The 20,868-nt window shown below is 48.0% G+C and overlaps 2 protein-coding genes across 3 annotated transcripts in view; one reads left to right on the top strand and one right to left on the bottom strand.

The window, feature by feature from the left end:
• Positions 1-691: 691 nt before the first annotated feature.
• BAG5 (BAG cochaperone 5) lies at positions 692-3,953 on the bottom strand. Of its 2 annotated transcripts, none has more exons than XM_053593053.1 (2): positions 3,676-3,953; positions 692-2,281 (listed from the first exon to the last, which is right to left on the bottom strand). In XM_053593053.1, exon 2 carries the CDS (start codon positions 2,251-2,253, stop codon positions 910-912), a length of 1,344 nt encoding a protein of 447 aa, XP_053449028.1. In that variant the 5' UTR covers positions 2,254-2,281; positions 3,676-3,953; the 3' UTR covers positions 692-909. The 2 variants fall into 2 exon arrangements, with proteins under 2 accessions (XP_053449028.1, XP_053449027.1); XM_053593052.1 differs by lacking the exon at positions 3,676-3,953 and adding an exon at positions 2,623-3,151.
• A 45-nt stretch (positions 3,954-3,998) lies between these two features.
• Positions 3,999-20,868, top strand: part of LOC128587171 (cytochrome c oxidase assembly factor 8) — a 29,425-nt gene continuing 12,555 nt past the window's right edge. Inside the window, exons 1-2 of the mRNA XM_053593072.1 lie at positions 3,999-4,176; positions 20,557-20,754. Of these exons, the coding sequence (XP_053449047.1) occupies positions 4,054-4,176; positions 20,557-20,754 (321 nt within the window). The 5' untranslated portion in view covers positions 3,999-4,053. The remainder of the gene's footprint in view (positions 4,177-20,556; positions 20,755-20,868) is intronic.

Genomic DNA, 20,868 nt, shown 5'->3' with positions numbered 1-20,868 from the left:
TAACCTGACATTGGTAACTCATAGCCAGTTTTCACTCTCCAACTACAAGTATGGGTGTTTCTTTTTTTCCCTTTTAAATGGTCCATTAACTTAATTTAAATATTCCCATCCTTACTATTTACTCTCTAAGGAAAATTGTTAAGCTCAGATTTTACAAACAAAGACAATTTGAAGGTATTAATAGTTGGTGCTTTATGCCTTCTCTTCAGTGAAGTCTCAAGGGTTTTTGGCTATTTGTTTTCATAATTTTCTTATCTTGCACACAAAAATAAGATTCCCCCCTTTAAAATGCAGAGCATGGGAGAAATAATACTGTTTTTCAAACAAAAAATGTTTATATAAGAACAGACGGTCCAAACACATAAAAAGAACCCCACCCCATTAAACTGGGTGGGACCAATCAGGCTTTGTAAGTGGAAAAAAAAATTCTTCTGCTTTATTCAGCACAATAAAACACACCATTTTACTATTTCTGTGTTTGGACCTTACTCCTATTTCACCAAAAATTTCCCCTCTTTCATAATTTTTCTAGTATTATGTAAGGTTATATCTATTTTTAGATCCTGAAATATCTGCATTCTAATCTTGCACAACCCATTTAAAATTAGTTACAAAAGCTGCCTCTATTTCATTTTCTGATTAAAAACGCAAAAAAAGGACAAACCAAACAAACCACACCACATCATACAGATAATGATCCAAATGGAAAAGTTAATGTGCTGTAATGATATTTGTTTTGCAACATCAAAAGCAGCAGATACTGTAATTTGCTTAAATCATAAATACTGAGATTGAAATATGCATGTATAAATCACATTTAGGCTCAATGAACTGAAAGCTCTCTATAAATACATAGAAGTATATATAAAGTGCAAAACAAGCAATATCAAACGTGAGATCTCTGGTATTTTAGTACTCCCATTCATCGGATTTCAAGTCGAGATAGCTGAGAATATTCTGGGCAAGCTTCACTGCCTGCTTCCTGGCAGCCTTGCACTTCTCCTCTCCTTGTGGATCCACAGCGTCCAGGGCCAGCAGCTGCTTGGTGAGCAGCTCTTCCAGCCGGATGTAGTTCTTATCAGTTCGATTGCCATCAAATGAAAGAACTTCCCCTTGGATCTCTGACAAGTTTCCAAGGACGTCCCAGACTGCTTTATGGGATGGGTGCTCCTCACAAGCAAAAAACTTCCTTTTCTCTAGGGCCTCCTTTAAGTCAATGTAGGTTATCAGCGTCTGCACTTCGATGACGGCTCTTCTCCTGGCTTCCCGGATGCAGGGGTTTTTTTCTAGACTTACCTCATCCAACTGTCCAATCAAACCCTGCAATTCTGTTTTGGAGCTCAGGTACAACTCAGGAGGGTTTTGAGCTTGGAGAAGTTCATTTTTTATTTCTCTCATTCTCTTGAGGACCTTTTCTATTTTTAAAATGGAATGATTCTGTCCCAGGTCAAATGCTTTGGTAGTGTCTGCTTCCTCTTCCAAATCCAAATACTTCAATAATTTGTTGATATCTTCTACTACCTCCTTCCGATAATTTCTGATTTCTGTACGCCCACACACATCTAAAGCATCCAGATCTGCAATCAAGCCTGAGAGCACACAAGATAAGTGCCTGCAAGTCTCATTACTGTTCACTCCCATCAGAAGTGCGATCAGAGTGCCTCTGGCCTTGTTCACCTCACACATCACGGCATTAATCTTGGCAACAGAAGGATGCACATCCTCAGAGAGCGGCAGGGAAGGTTGCTTCTTCATGCAGTCTTCAATAATCTCTTGCACTGCACAGATTTTGGTTAAAGTGTGATATCTTGCCTTCCTCAAGGAGATCTTCCCTCCAGTTTTAACATGTGTCAGCCTCAGAATGATATCCTGGATACCTTCTTCAAATTCATCAGTTACGCAATTGCCTCCACTATAAAACGGCACAATTTTCTCTCTCACGAGGGACTGGGCTTCCTTAAAAATGTTCTGTATTTCAATCCGGTGTGGGTGGTTTGCATTCTGTTCCAACTCTTTGAGAAGACGCTCTATCTCTTGTGCTGCCCTCTTCCTAGCTTGCTGAATGTCTCCTTTCCCTTCGGTATCTACAGAGTCTATTTCAAAAAGTTGCTTTGTTAGAATCCTCTCCAGTTTCTTGTAATTCTTGTCATCTGACAGCCCACTGAAGCCGACTACTTGCTGTTCTATGCTTTTTACTTCCTTTTGGATTTCCTGAAGCCTACTAATAGAAGGATGTTGGTTTCCCATATCCATATTTTTGTAGTGTTCAGTTTCACAAGCACTGAAAGATGACAAGAATGATAACTTATTACAGCACCAAGTCTCTGCAGAGTACTAATTATATAATAATTCATTCTAAAATTTTCATTTTAAAATGATAGACTTTACAAAAGGGTTACTTATTATTGCAATCCAATAGACAGTCATACTCCAGTACATGAAGGATGACTTGTCAACTCCTCCTGAAAGTAAACTAAACATGAGAAGAAACAGCAGTTACTGTAATGGTGAGTAGGAGCTGGAGCTCTGGGCCTGGGAATTGCAAGTTTCTCCAAGTATATAAGACAGCAGCACATGGCTTTATAGTAGGTTGAACCTTAGAAACGGCAAAAATACTAATACCTATAAGTCTTAACGTTGGAACCAGCAAGGCACCATTGTGGAAGGTCCTTCCAAACACAACAGACACTCCTAGTTTCCAGAAAAATTAACTGTAAACAAAAGAAACTGAGCCACTGAAACCAGTGGCTGGTTCCGAGGCTCTCATCCTCTGCAGCTTGAGTGTACTTCTCCACCCCACCCCGGTAGGTCCTGGCACATCTTCCCTGAAGAGGTCTCCCTGCAGGAGCACAAAATTCCACGGGAAAGGAAGAGAAGCAGGAATTACGTCGAAGGCACCATCTTGGGCTTCCCAGGACTAGCACCTCCGCAGCACCTTCCATGCTCCACGCCCCCCGCAAAACCGTGGCAACTACGAATGATTCACACTCGCCTCCCTCTAAGAGTCTGAAATGGCTTGACGCACTTTTCACGCTCTTGGGTTTCTACCAAGCGGCTCACTCGAGGCGGATAATCGACTGAAACCAAGGCTTGGGGCTGTCTGAACCGAGAAAACGCCTCCGGAGGCCACCGGCCCCACTGCCCGCCCCCTTCTCTCCCTCCCCTCTCAGTGTTTTACCCAAAGCGGTCTTAGCTGGTGGCGGTCTTGGCTCCCCGTGATTGAGGTGGCGAGGTGGAAGATCAGCCCTTTACGGGGTGCGGCACCCGAGCTGAGCCGCAAGCTGCATCCCTCTCGCCCCTCCCGGCTAGGTCTGAACGCGGCAGCCGGAGAAGGGGCCGGCGGTGGCGGCGGCAGCTACTGGCCGCAGCGGCCGCTCCGGGCTTCTCGGCCCCGATCCCCCGACGCTTACCGCGGGCCTTGACTTCACAATGGGCGCGCGAGGGTGGGGGTCGCGCGGGGGACCCGGCGAGAAGAAGAAGCCGGGCAAGAGACCGGCCGGGAAGGGGTCCTGGCCAAGGGAAGGAGGCCCAGCAGCCTCACCACGTCGGATCCAGAGCTGGGGACGGCGCCCAGTCCGGCCCCGAGTCCGGCTGGGCCCCGCCACGGAGCAGAGCCCTGCGTCCGGCCCCCACGCGAGGAGAGAAGACCCCGCATTCCTGCCACGCCGCGCTCACCTGTCCCGCCCGCGCCATCTCGCGCTCGGCTGCCGACGCCTCCACGACAGCAGCAACTCCAGGCGTCCTCCGGGCCCGGCAGCTCCGCCCTCGGGCCGAACACGCAAAACCCGGGAAAACCTTCTCCGGCGTTCGCGCCTCGCCGCCCACCGCGCCGCGCCCGCCGCTAGCGGTGCTGTAAGGCAGCCTGAGATGGCCGCCACCAGGGAGTGGCCACTGGGGTCCTCCCGCAACGCCCCCGCAGCCCGTCACGCCTCCGGGAAACCGCACGGTCGGCCGCGTCGCTCCGCTCGCTCGGGCTTTGCGACTCTGCCGTAAGGCAGCCCTTCCGGCTGTCGCGACGCTGCCGTGCGTGGCGGGAACGAGGGGCGTGGGGTGATGGCAAGCCTGCGGCGCGGGAGGAGGACCCTTCTCCCGCCTCTCCGCCGCTCCTTCGCTGGCCGCGGCTGTCACCTTGCACCGGATCGCGGTGCCAAGCGCAGGGATGCGGCGCCCAGCCAGGTAAGTGGGGTGCCTGGGGAGGGTGGGCCTGCAGGGGCGACCGCACACCCGCTACAGCCTTTACCCAGGTGCCCGGGGCTGGGGGCGCCCGGACTTCCCATCCCGACCCGGGAGCCCCCAAGGTTCCCGCGTCTGCAGCCTCGGTCCGGTGGAGCTGAGGGTGCCGCCGCCGCGCTGGGAACTGTTAACAACTTTTTAAATTATAACGGAGTCAGGTAGCAAGTTCGTACGTACCTCATTTATTTTCGAGGTTAGCTCCGTGTATTTCTTATATTTGAAGAGCTCTTCACGTGGACAGAGTGTATTTTTTCGTTTTCTGTTTTGGCTTCGTTAAGATTATTAGTCGGTGGCCAACTTTATCATCCTACCCAGAAATTTGTGGGACTTGTAGGACTTCAGAGTAGTCGTTCTTGTTTGCAAACTCCGTGCGCGTGTACATATGTTACCGGTCAAAGATCCTCAAAGAATGTCTGTAGAAAGAAAGAATGGCAAAAAGTTGCTGAGGAGTCCTAGAGCCTAGGCGTCGGAGGTTGCAGTGAGCTATGATCCGGCCACTACACTCCAGGGCCAGAATTCCTCTCTTTAAAAAAAAAAAAATTGCGACCGGGTGCAGTGGCTCACGCCTGTAATCCCAGCACTCTGGGAGGCCCAGGCAGGTGGATTGCCTGAGCTCACGGGTTCCAGACCAGCCTTAGCAAGAGCAAGACCCTGTCTCTAAAAATAGCCGGACGATGCTGGGGGCGCCTTGAGCCCAAGAGTGTTGCTGTGAGCTGTGACAACAGAGCACAAAGGTGACAAAGTGAGACTCTGTGTCAAAAAAAAAAAAAAAAAATTACACTTCCTTTGAGAAGGATGTTTGTTTAAGGAAGGCTTAGGCCTTGATTCCATGTGTCAGGTGCCCATGCTATGGAATGGCCTGCAGATAAAGTATTTAAACAAAGCACACAAGTACTAATACTTCATTTACCAACAGGCTGATGAGGGATGCTGGAAAGCTTAGCTTAAACAATAATTAAAAGCAGGATAAAAAAGAGCCAATTAAGAACTACAAAATATGCCAGCCTATAACTTTTCATTTCCTTTGGGCTGTGGCTACTTGGACACTCTTATAAATGTGGCTTTGAAGTTCTGTCTAGTTTACAGTTTAGACGAAGAACAGGACAGCTTTTTGCCCAGACTCCAGCTGCTGGCTCAGTTCCCTGTTGCAGTGGCCACAGCCCTGACTTCTATCTGGAACATAGAAACTCAATCAGCATCTCAGGCTTTGGGCAGAAAAATAAAACATATCTGAAAATCCTCCGGAAGGGCAAACTGGAAATCAACCAAGAACTTTCTCCAGGGTGAGAATTTTCCCTAGCTTATTTTGTGAATTACTGCTGGGAAAACAAAACAAAACAAAACCCAGCACTCAAAGATTTCTCCAATGTCATACAGGCTTTTTGTTAAAATAAATCTTACCGTGGATGTGATCCTCAAGATGTGGCCTCTCTCCCTTTTGTAGTCTGAGTGACAAGTAAGCCTGTGCTGTGCACCTGTCTGACTGCCCACACTTGTTGAAGGGGGTGATTGTGAGCGCGATGATACAGGAAGGTGGAGTGGCTGGGCCATGAGTCAGAGCTTGCTCAGTGCTGGCATTTCAACTTGACACAGTCTCCCTGTGTCACCCAGGCTAGAGTGCAGTGGTGTCATCATAGCTCACTGTAACCTCAGACTTCTGGGCTCAAATGGTCCTCCTGCCTCAGGCTCCCCGCCCCACAGTAGCTGGGACCATATGTATATATGGCTGGCTAATTTTTCTATTTTTAGTAGAGATGGGGTCTTGTTCTTGCTCATGCTGGTCTTGAACTGCTGGGCTCAAGCAATCCTCCCACTTTGGCCTCCCAATTTGTTGTATTTTTTAGAGACAGAGTCTCAAGCTTTCACCCTGGGTAGAGTGACGTGGCATGATACCTCACAGCAACCTCCACCTCTTGGGCTCAAGCGATCTTTTTGCCTTAGTTTTTGTATTTTTAGTAGAGACGGGATCTCGATTTTGCTCAGACTGGTGTCAAACTTGTGAGCTCAAGCAACCCACCCACCTCAGCCTCCCAGAGTGCTGGAATTACAGGCATAAGCCACGGAGCCCAGCCCCAATTGTTGTTTTATTGTTTTGTTTTTTGTTTTTAGGATCCGAATGCCCTATTATGCTAAATATTGGATAGAACATAAGAGAACAGTATTTACCTCAGGACAATTATATTTTCTATGTGTTTGGTACCATCCTTGTGCTTCCTGAGTGCATGGCTGGTTCTCCAGGTAATTATATTTTTGTGGCACGGAGAGATTGTTGTCTTTTGGACTTTGAACATAAAATGTAAATATTGGATTTTTTTTTTTTTTTTTTTTTTGAGACAGTCTTACTTTGATGTAAGTAACAGGGTAAAGTGCTGTGGCATCATAGTTCCCAACAACTTCAAACTCCTGGGCTCAAAAGTGATCCTCCTGTCTCAGCCTCCCAGGTAGCTAGAACTACAGGCACCCACCACAACGCCTGGCCAGTTTTTTCTATTTTTTTTTTTTTTTTTTGAGACAGTCTCACTATGTTGCCCTTGGTAGAGTCCCGTGACATTACAGCTCACAACAACTCCAAACTCTTGGGCTTAAGCAATTCTCTTGCCTCAGTCTCCCAAGTAGCTGGAAGTACAGGTGCTCCCTATTTTTTTTTTTTTTTTTGTAGCTGTTACTGTTTGGCAGGCCCAGGCCGGGTTCGAACCCACCAGCCTCAAGTGTATGTGGATGGCACCCTAGCCACTGAGCTACAGGGGCTGAGCCCTTCTATTTTTAGTAGAGATGGGGTATTGCTCTTCTTGTTCAGGCTGTCCTCAAACTCCTGAGCTTAAGCAGTCTACCTGTCTTGACCTCCCAGAGTGCTACCATTACAGGCATGATGAGCCATCCCCTCCATCGAATGTTTTTTTTTTTTTTTTTTGCAGTTTTTGTGGGTTTGAACCCACCATCTCCAGCATATGGAGTCAGCACCCTACCCCTTTGAGCCACAAGCGCCACCCTCCCAATCAAAGCTTAAAAGTATAGATTGTAAACGTTGTTTTCGTTATCTAAGTAGATATTACACTTCAATCTCACATGTCTACTCCACTCTCTCTCTCTTTTTTTTAGAGTTTTGCTCTGTCACCCAGACTGGAGTGTAATGGTATCAGCTTAGCTCACAGCAACCTCAAATTTCTAGGTTCAATTAATCCTCCTGCCTTAGTCTCCCGAGTAGCAGGGACTCCAGGCACCCACCATAATGCCCAGCTAAGTTTTCAATTTTCAGTAGAGATGGGGTCTCTAGCTGGTTTGGGCTGATCTGGAACTCCTGACCTGCCAAGGGTTGCTAGCAGGATGTGAGAGGAGGAGTGGGATAAGCCCACATAGAGTGATCTGGAAGGGCAGGCATGTGAACAAGCCTGGTATTTGATTACCCTATTCCTCCACTCTTCCTTAAAAAAGAAAAAGAAAAAGACCTGCTAAATATGTATGATGTTGGCCCTGTGAGGCATAAAAACCAACCCTTGTGCAGAGAGAGCGCCTTTGGTCCACCTGGAGACTCTCTTCCCAGTTTGCAAACTGATATTGCCACTAAAGTTCTCCTACAGGCACTGGACCATCTAGCTGTCCTGGTGGTCGTTTGGGTGACACATCTCAGAGGAAGTCAGGAAGCACGAGGCCTCTGGACCAGCAGACAAGAACTCGAAAATTTGCTAATGTTTTCTCTTTTCACTCTTCTTTTGGTTTCCCCTTGTTGGCTTTGTGCTACATAAGGCACTTCCAGGAGAAGGGTGCTGAGGAAATGTTTCAAGTCTTAATTTGTCCTGCTGCGAATCCTGGCTGCTGGAAGGAAAGCCCCTGTGGTGTGGCAGGAGAGTCAGGCCACTGCTGTGGCCCGAGGGAGGGGAGCCAGGGAGAAGCCCTGCTGGGGCTGCCCAGCCTATCAAGTCACCGGGAGAAAGAGAAAAGTTTGGAGTTTTTTTTTTTTTGTAGAGACAGAGTCTCACTTTATGGCCCTCGGTAGAGTGCCGTGGCCTCACACAGCTCACAGCAACCTCCAACTCCTGGGCTTAAGCGATTCTCTTGCCTCAGCCTCCCGAGTAGCTGGGACTACAGGCGCCTGCCACAACGCCCAGCTATTTTTTAGTTGCAGTTTGGCCGGGGCCGGGTTTGAACCCGCCACCCTCGGTATATGGGGCCAGCGCCCCACCGACTGAGCCACAGGCGCCGCCCAAAAGTTTGGAGTTTTTTTGTTTTTGTTTTTTGAGTCAGAGTCTCAAGCACTCTGGGTAGAGTGCTGTGGTAGCTCACAGCAACCTCCAGCTCTTAGGCTGAAGTGATCCTCTTGCCTCATTTTCTGTTTGTTTGTTTGTTTTTTTTTTTGTAGAGACAGAGTTTCACTTTATGGCCCTTGGTAGAGTGCTGTGGCCTCACACAGCTCACAGCAACCTCCAACTCCTGGGCTTAAGCGATTCTTTTGCCTCAGCCTCCTGAGCAGCTGGGACTACAGGCGCTCACCACAACGCCCGGCTATTTTTTGGTTGCAGTTCAGCCGGGGCCGGGTTTGAACCCGCCACCCTCCGTATATGGGGCCGGTGCCTTACCGACTGAGCCATAGGCGCTGCCCTCTCATTTTCTGTTTTTTATTTTATTTTTTTTGAAACAGTCTCATTATGTCGCCCTCTGTAGATTGCTGTGGCGTTATAGCTCACAGCAACTTCGAACTCTTGGGTTCAAGCAATTCTCTTGCTTCAGCCTCCCAAATAGCTGGGACTACAGGCTCATTTTTCTATTTTTAGTAGAGATAGGGTGTCACTTTTGCCCAGGCTGGTCTTAAACTCGTGAGCACAAGCTACCCACCTGCCTCAGCCTCCCCGAGTGCTGGGATTACAGGCTTGAGCTCACACCCAGCCCAAGAGAAAAGTTTTTGACAACACCTGGAAGGTCAGCTGCCTTCTTAGACCCAGTAATGGAAAGGCAGTCTGACAAGAACGTGCATGCTCCTCCCTCCGTGAAGAGGGCAATCTGTTAGGCTGCCTTTCCAGAAACTGAGGTTCTAGCATGTTCCCCAGACCTCCAGGGGCCAGAGAGAGGAGGCTCTCCCGCCTCTGCACATCCCAACACATCCACGGGACACCATGAGTCATGTGCTAGTGCTGAAAGAACATCAATTATGGCGATTACTCACACTACAAAGGGATTCTTCCTTTCAGGAAAAGACATTTTCCTCCCCCAAGCCTTTTCTCCTCCCTTTTAAATAACAGCTTCATACCGAACAGAAGTGCGTGCGTGTGTGTGTGTGTGTGTGTGTGTGTGTGTGTGTGTGTGTGTGTGTGTGTGTGTAGGGGACAGCAGAGGAATCAATGCTATCACAACTGAAGTTAGATTTCAAACTATAATGGCATTTACCGTAGAGCAGGTTCTAGAAGCCATAACTAAGAGATGAATGTGAACAAGTAACTGAATATGCCTGGCACTTACTGGAGCTTCCTTTGTCATGTGTGGGTGGCTAGAAAAAGGCACTAATTATTAGGGTGGCTCCTGTAACATTTCCTGATGCCGAGGCTATTAAAAGAAAAGGAGTTGGCTCTGGAAGGAGGTGCAAGCAGAGCCCACAGTCAGGGTGGAACCTGTCTTCTCCCCACCCCCCCGTCTGGGGGAAGGAGACAAGCTGCCACCCTGGGTCACAGTCCCAAGGCCCAGCCCTGGCTCTGTTCCCACCCTGGATCCTGTGTGGGACTTGCCTTCAGTTTCTACTGGTGTCTAAGTATCACAGACCCCAAGGCTTGAGAAGTCCATAAGCATCTGTGGAAATGTAAGGCTTGTTTGTTAAAGTGGAAAATTCTGTGATTGTTTTAGGTGGATAAATAAAATGTTAAAGATCTGTACTATGCTTGCCTTTACTTTCTAAAAAAGATTCCCAGTCAGTTTGGTATGGAATCAGCATATCTTAACTCTGATGATAGTGCGGTTTCAGGCTTTCCTGCCAACGGGGCCTGTCGCTTTCCCTTCATTTGGAACTTTGCTTCCCAGTAACACTGAGATAAATGCTCCAGAGGTACTAGATGACTAGATGAAAGTGAGAATGATTAACTATGAAAGTGTTAAACATGAGGAAGAGAAGAATGTGGCTGAAACAGTTATCCTGGGGTGTGGCCGTGGATCATTAGGTGTCTGGATGCCCCCAGCTCCCTTTGCCGTCCTGTCCCTCCCAGCTCCTGGCGTGAGAGGCTGCCCCTGGCGTGGCTCTGCTTCACGATTATGCAATCTGAACTAGGAGTTTAGGGTGTCCAGGTACCCACAGGGTAAGGGTACTTTTGATGGCAGTAACTCCGTGGCCCCTAAGCCTGTCTGGACATTCTCATGCTGATTCATCCGTAATTTCTGTATCAAGCTAAACTCAGATGTCACCACCAAACGGTTGTGTAAATTGAGGTTTTTGAAGATGAAATGTGTTTCTGTGCACAAACACAAAGAAAGTCCATAGGACTGGGAAAAACCATGTCTCCATTCCTCCAGCAAGTGCTTGTACCACCAGAGAAGGGACAACGCAGTTAGTGTCCCCCATGGGGGAAAGCGGCGTTGAGCAAGTGCTGTGAGGGCACACCTCACCAGGGTCTCTGGGAGGACCTGAAGAAGTGACGTTGAACCTGAGGTCTGTGAAGGATGAGATAGATGAGAGTGGGCCTGGAGAGCATGTGAGCAAAGTCCCCAAGGAGGAAGACGGCAGCCTGTTGTGGTAGATGGTCTGGTAGGTACAAGAGGAGGGGATCCTGCAGGCCGCAGACTGGACCTTACACTCAAGAAAGTCCCTGAAGATTTTTTTTGTTTGTTTTTTTGAGACAGAGTCTTACTATGTTGCCCTTGGTAGAATGCTATGGCGTCACAGCTCACAGCAACCTCAAACTCTTGGGCTTAAGCAATTCTTTTGCTTCAGCCTCCCAAGTAGCTGGGACTACAGGTGCCCACCACAACGCCCAGCTATTTTTTTTGTTGCAGTTGTCATTGTCCAGCTGGCCAGAGCCAGGTTCAAACCTGCCAGCCTTGGTGTATATGGCCGGCACCCTAACCACTGTGGGCACCGCAAAGTCCCTGCAGGGTGTTTTTTTTTTTTTTTTTTTTGGTAGAGACAGAGTCTCACTTTATGGCCCTCAGTAGAGTGCTGTGGCCTCACACAGCTCACAGCAACCTCCTATTCCTGGGCTTAAGCGATTCTCTTGCCTCAGCCTCCCGAGTAGCTGGGACTACAGGTGCCCGCCACAACGCCCGGCTACCCTGCAGGTTTCTAAGGGAAGGAGCAGCAATGTCAGACAGGCTTTGGTTACAGTATAGAGCCCTGATGGGCGCAGAACAGGGTAGGCCCCACACAGGAGGGTAGTGGGGAGCTGGCCATGTGCCAGGACTCTTGGGGCAGCCATCCCCTCCCCTCCCCTCAAATAGCTGAGCTGCTGAGGTATGGAGTGAGGAAGCCAAGGTGAGTAGTGCCTGGGTAGAACCCAAGCAGGAGCTCTGCAGAGCTGACCACTGCAGCTGATGGGCAGGCTGCTTTCCGCAGGGCTGCAGGGCCCAGATTCCCACCTGCTCAGCCTCACGTGTCTCCTGTAGCTGTAAGAGAAATCTGTCTGAATGAAAGTATCCACAGCAATCATGAAATGAGTTCACACAAACTAGGAAGTTTCAAGTCCAGCTTCATCCTTCAGCAGTCACAAGATGGTAAAAATAAAAAGTATCAGAAACAGGCGGCGCCTGTGGCTCAGTCGGTAAGGCGCCGGCCCCATATACCGAGGGTGGCGGGTTCAAACCCAGCCCCGGCTGAACTGCAACCAAAAAATAGCTGGGCGTTGTGGCGGGCGCCTGTAGTCCCAGCTACTCGGGAGGCTGAGGCAAGAGAATCGCTTCAGCCCAGGAGTTGGAGGTTGCTGTGAGCTGTGTGATGCCATGGCACTCTACCGAGGGCGATAAAGTGAGACTCTGTCTCTACAAAAAAAAAAAAAAAAAAAAAAGTATCAGAAACATTAGAACCTACTAATTCTCACTCAGAAAATGAAGCTAATTAGAGTTTGGTTTTAGATAGGTTTTCTTTTTTCTAATAAATACATATGTGCTTGCTTCTAGAAGACCTAAGTGTAGGAAATATAATTAAACTCTATTATTTTGATAATTTTGAATGTTCTGCTAAAATTCATTATTTCCTCATGATTTAGGAAAATTAAAACATTTTTAAGTACTAAATGATGTTTTAGTTTTCTAAAGAGTACAAAAATACAAAAATGTGTAGTGTCAAAGCTTACAGCAATCTCAAACTTTTTTTTCTTTTTTTTGAGACAACCAAGCTGTCGCCCTGGGTAGAGTGCCATGGCGTTATAGCTCACAGCAACCTCAAACTCTTGGGCTTAACCAATTCTCTTGCCTCAGCCTCCCAAGTAGCTGGGACTATAGGTGCCCGCCACAAAGCCCGGCTGTTTTTTTGTTGTAGTTGTCGTTGTTTGGCTGGCCCAAGCTGGATTCAAACCCACCAGCTCCAGTGTATGTGGCTAGTGCCAAGCCAGCAACCTGAAACTCTTGGGCTTAAGCCATCCTCTTGCCTCAGCCTCCCGAGCCGCTGGGACTACACAAGGCCTGGCTATTTTTTTTTTTTTTTTTGGAAATAGAGCCTCAAGCTGTTGCCCTGGGTAGAGTGCTGTGGCATCACAACTCACACCCTCCAACTCCTGGGCTCAAGCAATTCTCCTGCCTCCACCTCCCAAGTAGCTGGGACTATAGGCGCCCGCCCCAATGCCCGGCTATTTTTTTTTTTTTTTTTGTAGAGACAGAGTCTCACTGTACCGCCCTCGGGTAGAGTGCCGTGGCGTCACACGGCTCACAGCAACCTCTTAACTCTTGGGCTTACGTGATTCTCTTGCCTCAGCCTCCCGAGCAGCTGGGACTACAGGCGCCCGCCACAACGCCCGGCTATTTTTTTGTTGCAGTTTGGCCGGGGCTGGGTTTGAACCCGCCACCCTCGGCATATGGGGCTGGCGCCCTACTCACTGAGCCACAGGCGCCGCCCCCGGCTATTTTTTTTTTTTGGTTGCAGCCGTCATTGTTGTTTGGTGGGCCTGGACTGGATTTGAACCCGCCAGCTCAGGTGTATGTGGCTGGCACTTTAGCCGCTTGAGCCACAGGTACCAGGCCTATTTTTTTTTTTTTTTTTTTTTTTTTTGAGACGGAGGCTCACTTTGTCACCCCTGGTACTGTGCTGTGGCATCATAGCTCACGGTAACCTCAAACTCTTGGGCTCAATCGATTCTCTTGCCTCAGCCTCCCAACTAGCTGGGACTGCAGGCTCCTGCCACAGGTAATAATACCTGGCTATTTTTAGAGACGGGGTCTTCCTATGGCTGAGGCTGGTCTTGAACTCGTGAGCTCAATCAATCCACCTGCCTTGGCCTCCCAGAGTGCTAGGATTATGGGTGTGAGGGATTGCACCCAGCTAAACTACTTACTTTTGACTACTATTCTTCCAGAAAACATCTCTAGTGACTTGGCTGCTGTGGTGTGGAAAGTGTTGTTAGGCACTTTTTACAGAAAAAGGCAGAAGGGTACTGAGGTGACTGCAGCGATGCCATTCTCAGTCAGACCCAGACAGGGGAACGGGTACTATTAATAGAAACCTGCAAGGGAGCCCCCACCCTGCAGTGGGGATGTTCATGACATTTTTAGGAATTTAGCTGATAAGTTGCCATTATTAAAAATTTAAGTTATATAGCTGGGCACAATGGCTCACGCCTGTAGTCCTAGCACCTAAATTTGGTGCTTAAGCTCATGAGTTCGACACTAGCCTGAGCAAGAGTGAGACCCCTCTCTCTAAAAAGTATCTGGGAGTTGTGGCAGGCACCTGTAGTCTCAGCTACTTGGGAGGCTGAGGCACTTTACTGAGGGCAACAAAGTGAAAGTCTGTCTCAAAAAAAAAAAAGTTATATTAAATTATATAAATATAATTATATAAATAACATTATATATAAATATATAATAAATGTGAATATAAATAATTTATATATTTATAACTATATAAATAAATTATCTTAAAAACAAAGTTAATACTCAGCACTTCCTGTTCACTTTATTCCATTTTATAGTTACTGGCACTTCTGAGCCCGTCAGCTGCTGTGCCTATGTGTGGAGATGACCACTGCACAGCTGCCTGCCCCTTGCTCAGTGACTGAACGTTGCTGGCTGGGTTGTCCACGGCTGAAGTACTCGAACCGTGGAAATTAACAAATGCCCCTAATCATGGCTTGAGTTACTATTCTGTTGATTGTTTAGAAAATGCAGTAATAGTATATACAGTATAGTGAAGTAGTCTAGACAATTTATATAGTAAAGGAGAAAATGGTAATAATGCAGATTAAATTATGAGTGTGTTCTTGTCATTACACTATGAAAAGCTCAAAAAAGCTGAGGCTGGAGAAAATATAACTCCAGTATTCAAAGCTGTTATCCAATTCTTGCTTTCTTTTTTTTTGGAGACAGAGTTTCACTTTGTCGCCCTCGGTAGAGTGCTGTGGCGTCACAGCTCACAGCAACCTCCAGCTCTTGGGCTTAGCTGATTCTCTTGCCTCAGCCTCCCAAGTAGCAGGCACCCACTACAGTGCCCAGCTATTTTTTTGTTGCAGTTTGGCTGGGGCTGGGTTTGAACCCACCACCCTCAGTATATGGGGCCGGTGCCCTATTCCCTGAGCCACAGGTGCCACCTTGTTATCCAATTCTGTCGAGCAAGTGGCATCTGCTGGCTCATCAATAGAAGTCTGAGCACCCTGTCCCTGCATCCTGGTATTGGAGCACTGCCTGGAAGGAGGGACAGAGCAAGAGAGAAGGGACAGAGAAGGGATCACAGAGAGAAGGGACAGAGAAGGGATCACAGAGAGAAGGGACAGAGCAAGACCAGCTTCAGTGGTGACTATCCGTCCCCATGGCCAGTGGCTTCCCCCCCGCACCCCAAGCCAAGGCAGGACCCTGTCCCCACCCTGTAGTGGTGAGGTTGGCCAAGTGCCCTGTGACACATGCTCTCCCAGGACAAAGGAGGACCCTCCGAGTCTGAGATGGAACGGCCTTCCCACACACAGTGACACGCTTGTCCCGGCCGTGGGACCTCCATCCTGTGGGAAGGAAGCGCTCCAGGCCCAGCGTCCATTCTTAGATGGCCGAGAGGGGTCAACATGCCTCTGTCTTTCCCTGCGTATTCAGCACAGAAATCATGTCATTGACAAATCGTGAAGGCCCAACATAGGTGTTTTTTCACCTTCATCCTACTCCTTAATATCAAATAACATTTGTGTCTGAGCTATACTGGTTAGCATTTGCAGACATGGGTTGGCTAGTAATACAAGAATTTGCCAAAAATGAGTGAAAAATCCTCAGCCACCACTTCATATCCACTATGATGGCTGTAATAAAACATTGGACAGAGGGCGGCGCCTGTGGCTCAGCGGGGTGGCGGGTTCAAACCCAGCCCTGGCCAAACTGCAACAACAACAACAAAAAAATAGCCGGGCGTTGTGGCAGGCGCCTGTAGTCCCAGCTACTTGGGAGACTGAGGCAAGAGAATCGCCTAAGCCCAAGGATTTGGAGGTTGCTGTGAGCTGTGTGACGCCACGGCACTCTATTGAGGGTGATAAAGTGAGACTCTGTCTCTACAAAAAAAAAACAAACATTGGACAGAGATGAACACAGTGGGAATATGGAGGCATTAGAGCTCTCTTACTCCGCTGGGAGGCAAACAGTCTGGCAGTTCCCAAAACGTTTATGTGTAGTCATCATGTGACCCAGCACTTCCATTCATAGGCCCAAGAGAATTAAGAACACGTGTCCACCCCAAATCTGTACATGAATGTTCATAGCAACATTATTCATAAAAGCCAAATGGTGGAAATAGCCCAAATGTCTCAACTGATGGAGGGACAAAATGCATCGTACCCACACAATGGAATAGCATTCAGCCATGAAAAGAAGACCAATCTAGGCTACAACGTGAATGAATCTTGAAAATGCTAAGTTAGCTCGGCGCCCATAGCTCAGCAGCTAGGGCACTAGCCACATACACCAGAGCTGGCAGGTTCAAACCCAGCCGGGGCCTGCTAAACAACAATGACAACTACAACAAAAAAGTAGCTGAGTGTTGTGGTGGGTGCCTGTAGTCCCAGCTACTTGGGAGACTAAGGCAAGAGAATTGCTTAAACCTAAGAGTTTGAGGTTGCTGTGAGCTGTGACACCATGGCACCTTACCAAGGGTGACATAGTGACACTGTCTCTAAAAAACAAAAAAAAATAACAACCTTCAGGAACTTCAGAGACTTTCCTGAGTCTAACGTCCAGTCTTGTGGCCTGCAGGCTGCCCTCCTCTTGTACCTGCCAGACCATCTAACACAACAGACTGCCCTCTCCACCTTAGGGACTTTGCTCACATCCTCTCCAAAGCCCACTCTCATTTCACCCTTCACAGACCACAGGTTCAACGTCACTCCTCCAGGCCTCAAGCAGTCCTCCTACCCTGACCTTCCAAAGTGCTGGGATTACAGGCCTGAGCTTGTTTTTGTTTTGTTTTTTTGACAGAGTCTTACTGTGTCGCCCTCGGTAGAGTGCTGTGGCATCACAGCTCACAGCAACCTCAAACTCTTGAGCTTAAGCAATTCTCTTGCCTCAGCTTCCCAAGTAGCTGGGACTACAGGTGCCTGCTACAACACCCGAGACACTGTCTCAAAAAAAAAAAAAAGAAAAGAAAAAATGCTAAATAAAAGAAGCCAGTCACAAAAGACCTAACAGTATGATTCCAGTTATGTGAAATGTCCAGAAAAGGCAAATCTGGAGATTAGTGGCTGCCAGGATATGGGGAAGGGGGACAGGGAGTGACTGATAGAATAGGGAGTTTCTTCTGGGGGTGGTGATGGTTACACTGCTGTGAACATATAAAAACCACTACATTGTATACTTTATAAGAACAAAAAAAAATTTTATTTTTATTTATTTATTTTTTTGAGACAGAATTTCACTCTGTTGTTCTGGAGTTGAGTGCCATAGTGTCATCGTAGCTCACAGCAAGCTCAAAGTCTTGGGCTCTAGCAATCCTCCTGCCTTAGCCTCCTCAGTAGCTGGGACTACAGCTGCCTGCCACACGCCTCGTTTGTTTTGTGTGTATGTGTGTCTTACTACATAGCCCTGGGTAGAGTGCTGTGGTGTCACAGCTCACAGCAACCTCAAACTCTTGGACTTAAGTGATTCTCTTGCCTCAGCCTCCCAAGTAGCTGGGACTACCAGTGGGACTACCTGCCACAACACCCAACTGTGGGTTTTCTGTTTTTAGTAGAGATGGGGTCTTGCTCTTGCTCAGACAGGTCTCTAACTCCTAAATTCAAGAGATCTTCCTGCCTCTGCCTCTCAAGAGTGTTAGGATTACAGGTGTGAACCACTTTTTCCAAGCATTCTAATGAGTCTTGGCTTCCATTACCTACCTGATCTTCTAAATTCCCAAGCATTCTAAAAATAGGAAGAATTGGAAACACAGTCGGCAAGCGTGGGGTTTGGTGGTGAAGCTGGTCACAAAGCGTGGTGCAGGAGGGTGCTGCCCGGGGAGGTCTCCCGGCGGGTCCTGGCCTCTGTTTGCTGGCGCCTGCCTGCTCACGCTCGGGATCCTGGGTGCTGCCGGACATGGTATATACTCCAAAGCTATCAGGCTGAAGAAATGAAGGTTTGTCAGATCCAGTATACTTAAAGAAGAGTTCAAAAGTATCGCTGCCATCCTTTCCTTAGCTATCAGAGGAGCAGTCATTCCAAAATCAGACATATAGAAGCACAGGTTCATAGACTCAGCTTCAGAAAGGAATAATGCTGTCAGCATGTCTGCACACGCCATGCTCTGTGAGCGAATTGCCATAGCCAAGGAACTGATCCAGAGGGCTTTCTAGATCCAGGAGAGGTGGCACAGAAAGTGGCACAAAGCTGTGAGTGAACTGAAGGCAGAATTAAAATTCTTGCAGAGGGCGGCGCCTGTGGCTCAGTGAGTAGGGCGCCGGCCCCATGTGCCGAGGGTGGTGGGTTCAAGCCCAGCCCCGGCCAAACTGCAACAAAAAAATAGCCGGACGTTGTGGCGGGCGCCTGTAGTCCCAGCTACTCGGGAGGCTGAGGCAGGAGAATCGCGTAAGCCCAAGAGCTGGAGGTTGCTGTGAGCTGTGTGACGCCACGGCACTCTACCGAGGGCGGTACAGTGAGACTCTGTCTCTACAAAAAAAAAAAAAAACAAAACAATAAAATTCTTGCAGAAAGCAGAAACTGGGAAAATAGCTTGTGAAGAGTCCCACCGACAGAGCACTCATCTAACACACCCGAGAGCTGTGTGGGATCCACAGAAAACCCGGAAGAAGCTGTCAGTGTTCTTCTGGTCTTTGCTTACACAGACACCCTGGGGAGAAGCAGAGCCTCGTGGTGGAGGTGGTTGCAAATGGTGGTCGTACTTGGGGGAAAGCCGTCGGACGAAAGACTAAAGCTCTGCATAGCATCTGGCTGGGCAGGGGTCAGTATGGTGACAAAAGCATCATTGAGCATGCTGAAGCACTGGCACTTGCAGTATTTTATTAAAAATCTGTGATGTCGGGCGGCACCTGTGGCTCAGTGAGCAGGGCGCCGGCCCCATATACCAAGGGTGGCAGGTTCAAACCCAGCCCCAGCCCCAGCCAAACTGCAACAAAAAAATAGCCGGGCGTTGTGGTGGGTGCCTGTAGTCCCAGCTACTTGGGAGGCTGAGTCAAGAGAATCGCCTACGCCCAGGAGTTGGAGGTTGCTGTGAGCCGTGTGATGCCACAGCACTCTACCCGAGGGCGGTACAGTGAGACTCTGTCTCTACCAAAAAAAAATCTGTGATGTCTTCACTCAGCACTAGATGCTATCACCATCAAGACAACTATTTGAGTCTAGAGCAGCTCAAGCTGTGGGTCATGACCCACAGGAACTGTATTAAAGGGTCACAGCATTAGGAAGGTTTGTAGTAAGTGAAAAAGTAGAAAATATTGAGGAAATATGATTTCTTCAAGTTTAGAAAATGTTTCTTTAGGGGCTTCTCATTTGGATTCTCCCCCTCCACTGCCAGAAGTTCTGTCCCCTGCTTCAGTTATCTTTTGTTTATCACGCTTATCAATCTTTCTCCCTGTCAATACACTACCTTGTTGCATAAAACAAGACAAAAACAAAATGTTTCTTTAAAAATATCTTTTAAAAAACTGAAGTTGGGGCGGCGCCTGTGGCTCAGTCCGTAGGGCACCGGCCCCATATGCCGAGGGTGGCGGGTTCAAACCCGGCCCGGACCAAACTGCAACCAAAAAATAGCTGGGCGTTGTGGCGGGCGCCTGTAGTCCCAGCTACTCAGGAGGCTGAGGCAAGAGAATTGCTTAAGCCCAGGAGTTGGAGGTTGCTGTGAGCTGTGTGATGCCACAGCACTCTACCGAGGGCCATAAAGTAAGACTCTGTCTCTACAAAAAAAAAAACAAAACTGAAGTTGTTACAGAATCCTTGTTTTTTGTTTTTTTTTGCAGTTTATGGCTGGGGCTGAATTTGAACTTGCCACCTCTGGCATATGGGGCTGGCACCCTACTCCTTTGAGCCACAGGCGCTGCCCTGTTACACTTCTTTTAAGTTGGAGATGCCAACATTGAAGTTGTCATCATCTTCTTTTTTTTTTTTTTTTTTTGGTAGAGATGGAGTCTCACTTTACTGCCCTCGGTAGAGTGCTGTGGCGTCACACAGCTCACAGCAACTTCCAGCTCTTGGGCTTATGTGATTCTCTTGCCTCAGCCTCCTGAGCAGCTGGGACTACAGGCACTCGCCACAATGCCTGGCTATTTTTTTGTTGCAGTTTGGCCGGGGCTGGGTTTGAACCCTCCACCCTCGGTATATGGGGCCGGCGCCCTACTCACTGAGCCACAGGTGCTGCCCCTTTTTTTTTTTTTTTAAGAGAAAGAGTCTCAGTTTGTCGCCCTTGGTAGAGTGCCGTGGCGTCACTCATGCCATCATGCCCAGCTACATTTTTTTTCTTTTTTGCAGTTTTTGGCTGGGGCTGGGTTTGAACCTGACACCTCCGCCATATAGGGCCGGCGCCATACTCCTTTGAGCCACAGGCGCTGCCCCCCAGCTACTATTTTTAAGAGATAGGGGTCTTGCTATGTTGCCCAGACTGGTCCCAAACTTTTGTCCTCAAGCAATCCTCCCACCTTCACTTCCCAAAGTGCTGGGATTACAGGCATGAGCCACCAATTTGGCCCAGATTGTTAATTTTATAATACTACACATTTGTTTAGTTATATATTAATCCCATAAATTTTGTTAAAGGTCACAAGATTCTGCCCTCCAAGAAAATCCTGCTGTGATTGGATAGGACCCCCAGATAAATATTCAAATCTTCGACCTGTTCACTTTTACATCCCTGAAAATGAATCACCATTGGAACAAAAGCTTAGAGAACTGAGACAAGACACACAAGAATGGAATCAACAATTCTGGGCAAACCAGAATTTGACATTTAGTAAGGTAAGTTTAGGTTTTAAGTCAGAGTGAGAAATAATACAGTTAGCCACTTGGGAGTGCTAAATCTTTGGTATTTTCTTTGCTTTCTGTTTGGGTGTTCGTGTTTTTCAAAGTGTG

Source organism: Nycticebus coucang, chromosome 6 (genome assembly GCF_027406575.1).
Source record: "Nycticebus coucang isolate mNycCou1 chromosome 6, mNycCou1.pri, whole genome shotgun sequence".
In the NCBI taxonomy this organism is placed as follows: Eukaryota; Metazoa; Chordata; class Mammalia; order Primates; family Lorisidae; genus Nycticebus; species Nycticebus coucang.
The sequence above is the reverse complement of the archived record's forward strand: the minus strand, read 5'-3'. Positions and strand labels throughout refer to the sequence as shown.

Excerpts from the sequence above, each read along its gene's own strand:
- BAG5 (XM_053593052.1), bottom strand. The coding sequence starts at position 2,942 with ATGGAAGGTGCTGCGGAGGTGCTAGTCCTGGGAAGCCCAAGATGGTGC. Across the intron at positions 2,282-2,622 it reads TCCAACGTTAAGACTTATAG|TGCTTGTGAAACTGAACACT; the intron begins GTATTAGTATTT and ends GTCATCTTTCAG.